This window comes from Notamacropus eugenii, chromosome 7 (genome assembly GCF_028372415.1).
Source record: "Notamacropus eugenii isolate mMacEug1 chromosome 7, mMacEug1.pri_v2, whole genome shotgun sequence".
Lineage (NCBI taxonomy): Eukaryota > Metazoa > Chordata > Mammalia > Diprotodontia > Macropodidae > Notamacropus > Notamacropus eugenii.
The window spans coordinates 23,438,903-23,451,448 of record NC_092878.1 but is presented as its reverse complement, the minus strand read 5'-3'; the positions used below and the strand labels follow the sequence as shown (position 1 = coordinate 23,451,448).

At 45.0% G+C, this 12,546-nt stretch overlaps 1 protein-coding gene across 2 annotated transcripts in view; it reads right to left on the bottom strand.

Annotated features, from left to right (window-relative positions):
- SPRED1 (sprouty related EVH1 domain containing 1) overlaps window positions 1-2,160 on the bottom strand; it is a 125,849-nt gene extending 123,689 nt beyond the window's left edge. The window contains exon 1 of one of the 2 annotated variants that reach the window (XM_072625569.1): window positions 1,895-2,160. Coding sequence is in view for 1 of the 2 variants with exons in the window: in XM_072625567.1 (XP_072481668.1) it covers window positions 817-848 (32 nt within the window). In the remaining variant the exon portion in view is untranslated. Of the gene's footprint in view, window positions 1-816; window positions 981-1,894 lie in introns of those variants that run through there. The other variant, XM_072625567.1, reaches the window with a different exon arrangement.
- Window positions 2,161-12,546: the final 10,386 nt, after the last annotated feature.

The window sequence follows — 12,546 nt, the reverse complement described above, 5'->3', positions numbered from 1 at the left end:
GCAGCACCAAATCACCATGCATCCGACGTTAAAGGATTTAAATGTCCAAAATCCTACCAAATAAATGACCAAATAAGTACAGCCTTCACCCACGATAGCTCGTCAAGAAAAGTTAATGAATGAGATCATCGACATGTTCAGCAGCGTAAATATTGTTAAACCATCCGTGCTTCCTTTTGGGTCGGCTGACAAGAATGTCCTGAAGGGATACCATTCAAAGAAAAATAATCCCGGAGTCTAGCTCATTGATGGAGTTATAAAACCCAAGTCTAAGCCACAGACGAAAGAGCCCCAATAAAGAGATGCCTTCCTGTTTTCCCTTTACTCGTTCTTCAACCTAAAATTGTTCAGCATCTCTCCCCACCCCCACTTTTGAAAAGTACCTTATAGGTGGATCTTAAGAAGGAAAAAAAGAGGGGGGGCCTTAATCTGTATTTAGTCCCTGACTCATCCAATTAAGATTCAGGAGCAGTTTGCTGCAGGATGGTGCTCCCACACATGAGTTTCCATGTGAAATAGCTATAAAGGGAAAAGGATGAATGTTCTAGATGTGTGCGTGTCGGTGCGCTTGAAGGGGGGAGTGGGGAGACAGACTAGGGTCCTTCCCAACGCATCCCAACTCGCGCCTTGTCGGGGTGGGGGGGACCCTCACCCCAAAAGTCAGGACAGCCTCCCCCTCCCCCCCAAGGAAACCAGTTCCAAGCGAAGGGACGGGGGCGGCGGATGTCCTCCGGCCCTCCCCCCCAAGCCCAGGCCGGTGTCCCCCGTACGCCCCCCAGCCCCAACCCCTCGGGGGTGCAGAAGGGGCTCGCTTACTCGTGGTCAGAAGTCGCCGTCTCCTCGCTCATTTTTCCCTCACCGTGATCCGATCTGGAGATGGAGGAGCGGCAGCGGCGGCGGCAGGAGGCGGAGCAGCAGCGGCGGCGGCGGCGGCACCGAGGGGCCGGAGGCGGCGGCCGGGGGGGCGCGGGAGGAGCGGGTCAGGGGCCTCACCATGGTGGACACCCCCCCTGGAGCGGCCCCCCCCTCCTCCCCTGCCGGGAGCCCCGGCCGCCCCGCGGGGGGGCGGCGGCCGCGGCCACGATCTCGGCGGTCCTGGGCTGCGCCGCCGACCTCGCCGCCCGCCGGTGCCCGCCGGTGCCCGCTCCGGGGTGGGCAGCGCCCGCGGCTCCGCGGCGCGGGTCTCGCTCAGGCACGCGGGCTGCCCGGCCCGGGCTCCGCGCCCACCATCGCCCGCCTCTCCGGGCGGCGGCGGCTCGGCTCCTCCGGGGGCTGCGGGGCAGGGCAGGGCAGGGCAGGGCAGAGCCGGCAGGGTCCCCGGGCGGCGGATTCCTCTAGACGCGATCCAGCGGCGGGGACTCCTCCAGTGCGGGGTGGGGGCAGCGGGGGGCGGTGAGTGTGTCTGGGAGAGAGGCAGCGCGGGGCGGGGGAGAGCGCGGGGCGGGCGGAGGGGCCCCCCTAACGGGGCGCCAGGTCCGAGTTAGGAGTCGGAGGGGAGCGGGGAGCGGGGCGGTCCGAGCCCGAGCTCGGTGGCGCTGCCATGGACGAGCTCCCTCTCTCTCACTCAGGAGAGGGGGGCGGGGACGAGAGGCTGGCGGGGGGCGGGGGGAGGGCGAGGGGGAATCACCGGAGGGGAGGGGCGGGGAGGGGAGGCGGCGGAAGCACGCACGCCGCCCGCTCCTTCCGCAGCCGCGGCCGCGGCCGCCGCGCAGCCCGGCTCCCCGAGGCCCCCCGCCGGGGGACGGCCGATGACAAGTAGTCCCTCGAGGCTGCCTGCTAGTCCCGGGAGAAAGGAGTTTTGGGGGGTGGGGAGGCAAGCGAAGAGCCGGAGCCCCGCAGGGGTGCAGGGCGGGCGAGAGAAGAGAGAGAGAGGGTGGGGAGGGGAAAGGAGAACCTGAGCCTCCGGGAGAATCACTGCAGCCTGCCGCCGTGCGCTGCCGAGCAAGTTTCAGCAAAGTAGTTCCCTCCTCCCTTCATTTCTCAAATCGTTGTCAAGTCACTTGGGTTGGGGAAGGGGGCGGAGGGATATATTGGCTAGCCCACTCCTCGTGTGTGTGTGTGTGTGTGTGTGTGTGTGTGTGTGTGTGTGTGTGTGTGTACGTGTGTGTGTATGTGTGTGTGTGTGTGTGCATGCGCGCGCTCCAAACTCTTGGCCCTCGCAGAAGGCAGGGGAGGGGGAGGGGGAGCTCCACGCACTGGGCGCTGCTGGAGGGTGGGCATTGTTGCAGCACGTTGCCGCTGCATGTGGAAGTTCCAGGCTCTTTGAGGGGCAAGACAGGACGTTGTCCTCCGGCTAAACTATTCAGTAGATTTCTCTCCCCCTACCCCCTTGCTCCCCTCCCTGCTTTTTCTTCTAGCCCTAGGAACGGAACTGGCTAGAGTTTATCTCCAGTTGGTGGGGGCGAAGGGGAGGGACCCTGCCAACAGCACCGCCTACTGTTCTTGGGGTGGCATTGCCCGTAAACCCCCCCTGCCCCCGCCTTGGATTGCCTTTCCACATGCTTTAATCCCCCAGGACTCGGGAACTCTAGTGGTGGTGGCAGCGCAAGGACTGTGCGGTGCACAGCATTCATCCCAGAAGGTTCAAGTGGTTCTTAATGGAGAACTGGGAAGGCAGTTCATTGAAGCCTGCGGTGGGCGGGTTGCATGAATCTGGCACAGCTAGAAGTACAGGAAGTAACTGGCGCTGCAAGAATGAGGTTGCATAACTGCAACACAGGAGATACCCCTATCGCCTAAACGGATCCAAATGTCGGAGAGCTGATTACTGGATAGGGAGCCGCGGCCTTGGTATTGTTACAGCACAATGCTTGCATTCATCTCCAAAAGTTTATGCACAGAAACCTGAGGTCGTGCTGTGAGCTAACGGCTCTCCAACCTGCTCTTCCTTCACTCCATGAATTCCATGTAACTAGGAAGTTTATACATTATCTAGACTTGGGAAATTAAGCTCAACCATTTATAACTTTCTGACTAGCTTCCTGGAGATCATTCTCTCCGAGTAGGTGCAGTGCCTTTTCTAAATGTGCCTGGTTGTGCAAGTCAGATGGTAGCAGCTGCTGTTAGCTAGGAAGGTGCAATATGTAAATGAAAGAGTGAAAGGGATGAAAGACTGCTACAATCCCAGACCTAGTAACTTTTGTTTCTTTCCGTTCCTGGCTGCCCAGTGCCCTATATAAGAACATTCTCAATATTCTTCTGTATATATTGTATGTAATTTACATTTAGACCTGGAAATGTCTTTAAAGGTCATCTAGACCAATACCCCCAGTTTACAGATGAGGAAACTGTTACTCTTAATAAAGGCCATGACTTGCCCAGTGTCACTTGGGTTTGAACACAGGCCCTGTAACTTTTAAATCCAATACTTTCACTACAGCGTCAAGTACAATCCTTGCTCAGGAGAAGACAATGTTACTGTTCATTTCTGCAGGGCTGTCTTTGTTCAGTCTTGCAGAGGGGAGTCTAGGGGTAAGGAGCAGACGATTTAATTAGCAGAGGGAGGAATTGGCTTATAACCATGCTGCTGTCCTTCTAAAGTGTTGCCCTGGAAAACCTCCAACTGTGAACATCGCACCTGGTCCTCACCTCCAGGCTAAATCCACTAGCTGGCCCTTGCCCAAGGTATAAACCCTTTTACAGGTAGGAAGGACCCCCTAGGGAAACATGGTGGCCTTCAAAAGACACTCCTCTCTTAAAGTAGACCAGTACACAAAGTCCTCTGCAGGTATATGCTTGCAATCAATTAGGGCAAAAGTTAGGCTTCCACCTTTTAAGGTTCTCTATGAAGCACAAGGAAAAGAAAACTTTTTTTTTAAGGTTTCCTACAGTAAATATAGGGGAGAGGCTTTGGTGAGAAGAGTGTAGAACTTGATCAAGAATTCCATTTGTTCCCTTACCCCCTTCTGAGCAAACGTAGTCACCAAAGCAACTTGCTACTTTTCATCTGTTCCTCATTAACATTTCCTTGATGTTTGGGGTCGATTCTCGACTCTGGATGATTCAGACCAAGGCCTGTCTTCTATATCTCTAGGGCTTAGTGGAGTGCATGGCATATAGTAGGTGCTTAATAAATGTTTATTGATTGATAGGCACTCTCTCACATGGTTCCAGTGAACATTGTGTATTCAGAACCATAGCTCACAAATTTCTACTGGTTGCTGACCAACCAGAAGACATGAGTTCAAACCAAACAACATAAAACAGGAAATGAGAAAGATTCCACCAACCTATGTTTTCATCTGATTACCACTGAGGGAGAGTAGATCATAACAGCACCTCCCTCTTCGGGTTGCTGTGTGTATCAAATAAGATAATATTTGTAAAACCCTCAGAACTATTTCTAATATATAATAGCTGTTTAATAAATGCTGCCTCCCCTCCTCCTTGCATAAGAAATACAAGAAATTCAGGCAACCAACATGGCTGTTGCCCTTCAGAACTTCTAGTCCTCTTGTGATATCCCCAGGCAAGCTACTTTCTCCCTGCTGATCCGAAGTCCTCTGCTTTTCTCTGTTGAGCTGCTCTCTGCTGCCCACTACTGGGCTGTTGTTGTTCAGCCCTGATCCCATTTGGGGTTTGTTGGCAAAGACACTGGAGGGGGTTGCTATTTCATCCTCCAACTCATTTTACAGATGAGGAACTAAGGCAAAAGGGTTGAGTAACTTGTCCATAGTCACATAGCTACTAAGTGTCTGAGGCTAGATTTGAACTTGGGAAAAGGATTTTTCCTGACTCAAAGTCTGGCATTCTAGCCACTGTACCACCTAGCTGTCCCTTCTACTACCACTGACTGATTAGGTCTTTGCTAAACTGTTGCTATTTCCTGTTGTCTTCTCTTGGTCTGAGGGGAGAGCCCTTTAGCTGCTTTAGCTCATAACCTAATGGGTTATTTTATGTTAGACAATCTTTTCAAGTTCTTTCTACGTCCATCATGCTATTCGCGGTTCATGCTTATCTCACCCCAGGAGTAAAACTGAAAGGTACTAGGTTAAGCCCCCAACATTTGCCCTACGTTAGATTAGTAAAGCATTTCCCTTTTTTCCCCTGCAAAATCCTGAAGTTCCAAGCAATTTAAATAGAGACTCTAATGGTGGGAGTTGGGAATACCACTTAGAATTCAAAATAAGCTTGTATTGGCTCTGAGATTGCCCCTGTACAGGTATTAGGGAAGAGGTGGGATGGATGGGAAAACACAAGAAATTGGACTTTTCTTAATCTTCTCTCTGCCTATCATAACCCTGACCTAGACCTACTTCTACCACAACCCTTCAATCCCTCCTCCCTTTCCGTATCCCCAGTCCTAGCTGTTTTCCCTTTCACATGTATTCACCACTATATTCCTTCACATTGTATCCTGATCAACCCGCATAATTGCTTCACAATTCCCCATCTTCTTTCAAGAATTATCCCCAAAACTCATATCCCACTTTTCCCCTCCTACCATACATATGGTTTTTACTCACACCCATCAAATCCCCCCCCTTCATAGCTTATTTGACTAGCTTCCCCCATAATCCTCCATCATGCTTTGCATATGATACAAACCCTCTACCATCTCCCCTCGTATCCAGTATCTGACACACATGGAAAGGTAATATGGTGGAGTGAAAAGAGCACTATATTTGAAGTCAGAGAACCTAGAATTGAATCCACTTACTTAGTAGCAAAATAACCCTGGACAATTCACAACCTCTTCAACCTGTTTCTTCCTCTGTAAAGTGGGGATAATAAGGCTTACCATGTACCTCACAATGTTGTTGGGAGTATCTTCTGAGATAATGTTTTGAAAACCATTTTGCAAAACTTATAGCACCATATAAATGTCATCAATTATTATACTTTCCCATAAACAGTGTGACACACAGGCCCTCTGCCACCCCCCTGACTCCAGTAGTTTGAGCTTGATACACACACACACACACACACACACACACACACATACCCCTCATTTTCTTTTTATATATACTGTGTTTCTTTTTATATATACTCTTTATATATACTCTGACATATGCTATACTATCCCTCTTGAGTTTCTACCTCATATGTGTACCATCATCTTTCTTCATACCTTGCCCCCCTACACCCTCATTTTCTTCCTACCAAATTTACCTAACCATTTTCTATGCCAGGGAAATGTCGGACACATCCTTATTCTCTCCCTACTCCTATCCCCATCAGCATTTATGGATTCCATCCGAATGTTTCAAAGCCAAGTGTTTTGTAACTAAATTAGTTTAGGAAAATTTCCTTTGAAGTGGACATTATAGCAAAAGTGCTAATTAGTTCCCCTTTTTGCCCTGGTATGGTGTGGAACTGTGAGCTACCCCTAAAATAGGAACAACTCTGGATAGACTACCACAGAAATAAACTAGTAGAGATCTGGGTGATCTCAATCTAAAGTGACTGAATTATGCTAAGGTGCTTGTCTCAGGGTTGTAATCTCATTGGAACATTTGGAGACATTGTGGCTTTGGGGGAAGCCCAGTACCCACTTACATGTTTTCCCCTTTCTACCCAGTTACTAAAATGTATATGTGCACAATAACTATTTCTGTAATGCTACTAGTATACAGCTTCTGCATACAGTTCTGCTCTGTCCTTTGGGGTTATTGTTTATTTTAATGTATACTGGGCACATGAACCTTTGAGGCTGTGGCAGAGTTTGTGGAAGCATCTGCCAGTCTTTCCCCATTCCCTCCATTGGTTTTTTGTGCTTTTTTTGAGACTTCTGTGAGTTTCAGGGTAATTTTCAGCCTTTGTTCTAGTCATTTCGTTGATTTTTGTCAGGAAGACAAATGGAAAGTGCTTTATATGTTTTTCTGTGAACTTCAAAAAGACTCAAGAAAATAATCTGAAAGTATTCTTTACTTCCACTACTCCTTCCCCCTCTTTGAGGCAAGGAAGAGGTAAATAATAATAGCCATATTTATATGATGATTCGAGGTCTCAGAAGACCTTTACATGTCATCACAATTTATTCTCATATCCATATAAGGTAGGGATTATTCTTATTATCCCCATTTTACAGGTGAGGAAATGGAGGCTGAAAAATATTAAAGTGATTCTCCCAGGATCACAAAGCTAGTAAGTGTCTGAAGCAGTATTCAAACTCAGATTTTGCTGTCTAGAAGTCCAGCACTCTATCCCTTATGCCCCCTTGGATTGGAATTAAGTTTTCCTAACCCATCAAGGAATGATGAATGGGGACCATTGGTTGAGAAAAGCTACTTTAGGTACCCATTTGTATGCCTAAGAGTTGAGGCTATAGAGCTGACCAAAAACTAGAAATACATTAACTGGTCTAACAGCATACATGTTCTGGCTCTCTCTTAGCCTAAGAGCAGTAGTAACACTTTCCTAAGGATGGGAAAGTGGAGGACAATAAGCAGAAGTAGCTAAGCTAAAAATGGAGGAGGGAAGGAGGGAGGTATGTGTGGGGGCGAGAAAGACAGAGAAAGAGAGAGAGAGAGAGAGAGAGAGAGAGAGAGAGAGAGAGAGAGAGAGAGAGAGAGAGAGAGAGAGAGGAACCCACATGTGGAGGCAATGGGACAGAAGTGGAAAGAAAGAACAGAATAGTAGGAAACTCTGCACCTAAGAGTAAGAATGTCTGTAATATAGATGCCATGCCCCAGTGCAGACTGAAGCAGATTAAAGTGTAATTGGGAAATATTTGAGAAAATAAATAAAAATACAACAGAACATACATAATGTTACTAGCAAGAATCCTTGTTTGTTTTTGCCGTTGTTTAGTTGTTTCAGTCTTTCTGAGTCTAGCAACCCCATTTGGGGTTTTCTTGGCAAAGATACTGGAGTAGTTTGCCATTTTCTTCTCCAGCTCCTTTTACAGAGGAGGAATTGAGGCAAAGAGAGTGACTTGCTGAGGATTGCAGAGTAAGTGTCTGAGGCCAGATTTGAACTCAGAAAGATGCCTTCCTGACTCCAGAGCCAGCTCTCTGTCCACTATACCACCCCGCCGCCCCTATGCCCAGTTTATTGCCCCATTTCTGTTTGAGTTTGACATCATTAATAAGGAGGATAAAATGAAGACCTTGACCTTTACTTATGCTAGAAAGGAAGGAAACAAACATTTATTAAGTGCTTACTTTGTGCCAGATATCTTACTAAGTACTTTACAAGCGTCATCTCCTTGGACCCTCGTAACAACCCTAGGAGGTAGGCGCTATTATTAACACCATTTTACCATTGAAGGAACTGAGATAGATAGAGCTTAAATGATTTGCTCAAGGCCATCCAACTAGTAGTGTTGGAGGCTGTATGTAAACTTAGACCTTCCTGACTCCAGACCCAGTGATCTGGCCTCACTCTCCTCCCCTTCCCTCCATCTCATGAGTCATATAAAGGAGGGTAGTCCTACAAGATCACTTCAGCCCCGCTAGTCAGTTCCCTCTGCCCCTGGGTCCCCCTCCCTCTTATTGGAGGGTGGAAAACTCCTATAACCTCCATTTAAGATGGGCCCAGGACAACCATCTGTTCTTTTTTTACTGGCTTCACTCCTCCTGACTCTATCATGCCCCAGGGCCAAGTATTTTCCCTCTCTGCCCCCACTCTCACCCCCCTTTTCCATTTTCTTTTGTGTGTTGTCTTCTCCTATCTAATAGTAAGCTCCTTGATGACAGGAACTGGTTTTCTTTTTTGTATTTGCATGGTCAGGTCTTAGAACTGTGACTGGCACTTAGTAGACATTTAACAAAGATTTATTGACTGACCCACTGTTTTGGGAAGCCTCAGCTCTAGAGTGGTGTTTTTAGTCTGGAGAAATGTATAGGTTCCTGGGGAAGGTGGAACCCTGCAGATGAGATAGTATTCTTGAGTCTTTTCACTATTTCTTGACATATGTCACATTTGTTCATTGTCCCTTGCCTTGGTGGTCTTTGTTTGGTAGCAAGGGATCATAGATTTGAGAGCTGAAAGGGACCCAGGAGGCCACTTAGTCCATCCACCTCATTTTACATAAAAGGAAGCTCAGAGAAGTGAAAGGGCTTGCCCAGATCATGTGGATAGTAAGTGACAGAGGCAGCATCTGAGACCACTCTTCTGACCCCAAGTCCAGTGCTCTTTGTACCCTGTGCAGACTCCTAGGGGAAAGTTAAAAATAAGTCAGATTCAGATGAGTATAAGTAAACACAAATGGAACAGGTTACTTTCAGAAAAGAAGCCTTCCAGGTTAAACCTGGTTTTTCTGTCAGAAGAGAAAGGTTTGGAAAGTCTATTTTGAAGTAATGAGACTTGTGTTTGAATTCTATCCTGCTCCTTACTACCTGTATGACCTTGGGCAAGTCACTTAACATCCTTTAGCCTTAATATCCTAGCGAGCTGGTTAGATAGATGACCTCTGAAGTTCCTTCTAGTCCTAAATCTATGTTCCTATGGAAAATTTATAAATGTATAAAAATTCAATTTAAATGTTAAGTTTGATAGATCCCTCTTCCCCACCCTACCCCACCCCTACCCCCCTGGCCATTTATCATGTTCTCTCAACTTCGTTTCTCCCCACCACAATCCACTTTTCTGATCAATGGCCTAGCCAAGACAAAGTTATTCAGACATTTTTAAAAGTTCATAGAATCCTAGAGACAAGCCTCACTTCATACAGCAATAAACAAAACCTTTTGCTATGTAGCAAAGATGTTGCCTGAGTTATTACTTTCCTCAAAGGACAATAATATTCTATGATGCTCTGAAAGAAGAGATGAAGTTTAAAACTGTGTAATCATTTGTGCCTGTGTTATGTGGGACTGAAAATGGTGGCCATGATACAGAGGAAGAAATAGAGGGAGTTGTTTGAATTGGAAAGTTGGTCCATGAGTTGAAACTTACAAGTGTAGTACTCAGTCCTCTGGGATTAAAGAAACTATGATGAGAACCTCAGCATTCTGTGCTGATTTTGTGAAACCTCGCTTCCTCAAGAAAAGGAGAAGTACAGCTTTTATATGGATAGAAGTACTTGTATAACTGATTACCAGAGAGCAGACATTTTTGATACTTGCTAAAGTTTAATGCTTACTCAGCTTATTTAAATGGCCTCCTAGCTAACTTACCATCCACAGCAATTATAATTATGATTATATAGATGTAAAATAGTGTTCCTTCAAGGCCCCTTTTCACATAGAGCAATTCAGTTAAGAAACGGACAAGAAAAGAACTTCTGTGCAGAGAACAATATTTAAATGAATTGTTGAAAGATGGGAGATATTACTGTTGTTACAGCTGAACATCTGATAACTGCAAATAATAGGAAAAGAACTTTGGTTTAATTAAGACTGCTAAAATATGTATATGAAAAAGCAACTTTCAAATGGGATTTAATCAGCTTGGGGTAGAAAATGAAATATGCTGTAAATATGAAGACTAAAATCACCATGTGAAAGATATTGAATAATCTTTGCATATAAATAGTTTGATCGATTACATGGAAGCAGAGAAGTTTTTATTAAACGTTGATTAAAAAAAAGAATATGAATAAACCATCTCAAATACATAAAACAGTTAGAGGGCCATGGTTGAGGCATAGAGCTACAAAGCATTATGGTCCCTCAACTCATTTGGATGTAACTTTTCTATCTAAAGAGGGTAAAAGTGAAAAAAAGGAACCATAAATATTTGGAGACCGGGGTATGATTAAAAAAATGCAGTTTCCTTCCATATCAAGGGGGTATGAGCCTGGTACCCCTGTGATCTGGAAAATAAGATTTTTTGACCCATCCTTTATACCAGAGAAGTCCAATTTTTTTTTTCATTTTCCTGTAATGGGATGTTTGCAGTACCTTATTGTAAAATTTGAGTCAAGTATTTGGTCATAGGCTCTGTGTCATTTGCTGGCCTTTTGAGTGTCATCTACGGCTTCTACAAAACTTCCCCCAAATTCCCATTTCATTTCTTATGCTGACCCAAAATAGATCAAAACTGCGATGGAGAAAGTCTCGCTCTGAAAGGGATTACTGTCAATTTCATGAAGGAAATTTGGAAAGTTGTTACCTTTTAGGTGAAAAGTGAGTCAATGAGTGCCAAAAAGTTCTCATTTAAGCTGCTGAAAGGTATAGGAGACAAAGAACATGCAAAATATAAAGTTAAATCACTTAAAGTTGAAGAAATAGTAAGAGGTCAAAAGCAAATCTAGGGAGAGCTGGCTAGGCTGTTTGGTCTTGCCTAGAGAGTCAATCTGAGTTGTTTTTGGTAAACTCCTTTTTGATTGAACAATACAGCATCTGAATGAGTGAATAATTAACTAGGTTAGTCTCCAGAGTATCCAGAGATAGCCAGCCTGATGGGTTTTGCAGTTCTCTGGCTTAAAGGTAACTACTATTTAATTAAAGAAGCAACTCTTTCTAAATGTCCCTTTAAGGATGATTTAATTTGAAAAAGCTGGTTAATGTATATAGAAGAAAAGAGGATTTGTCCAGCTAGAAAGTGGCAAGGACCAATGGAGACACAGCAAAAAAGCTGTTTTGTGTGGGACAGACATTCCTGAATAGACCACTTACATCAACATCTCAGTCCAGATTTATGAGTTATCCCTGGCACAGGTTTTCCTCCTTCAGGTAGTCTCCTGCCAGGTTTCTATAAGTGTGTGTCCCTTTTCCCCTACAGATACTGAATGCATTAGTGAGTGAGTATGACTTAGGTTTGTTTGTATTATATTATATTCTCTATGCACTTACTTTAAAATACGCTATTGTTTTTTTTTATTGCTAAGGAAATTATTACATTTAAGATCTAGAAGTATCATTATTGTGAGTGGCTGGCTTACGTAAATAGATACACATCAATGGGAGCTCAAGAGCTAGATGAGGAGAAATGTTTAGTTTTTTTCCCCTCAATGAGATTAGCCTTAGGACCTAGGACCTAGGACCCTGAGAGAAACTTATTGTAACTATATAGTGGATATAGTTAGTGACGATCCTTCTTTGGGAACCTGAACTGTCTGTTCAATGTGCTAACAGATTAGAGTGATCAATCAAACCCAGAGAGTAAAGTGTCGACACAGGCTATGGAGGAAGTAACAGTGTGGGAGTCTTAACATCAGATGTGTTAAACACTCTGTGCAGCACTCTAAAATGGATTCAAATGTAATTTGAAAATATTTAACAAAATAAATTTTAAAATGCAGAAAAATATAGATAACATTACATCTTAAAACTAAGTCTGTATGCTGTCCACAGGGATTCTTATGTACCATTAGTGGTCTGTTTCTATTTGAATTTAACACCACTGGTCTATATTAAGGGAACCCTCCAGACACACCCGCACCTGTATTAGACAGTATAGGTAATACCACACTACTGGTGTTATATAAAATACCCATCACCAGTGTAATAAAACATTAGAAGGCACCATATTTGAGAACTCTAAGGCTTAGTTCAAGTGCCAATTCTTACACAATAACTGTCTTGAAATCCCCAGTTCTTAGTAGCTCCCCTTCATCTCCAATGGAAATAATTTGGTATCTATTTTTCTTCTTTATTATTTTTACTCTAAAGTTAACAAACACATAAAATGAGCACTTCCATATTTAAAATAGAGCAG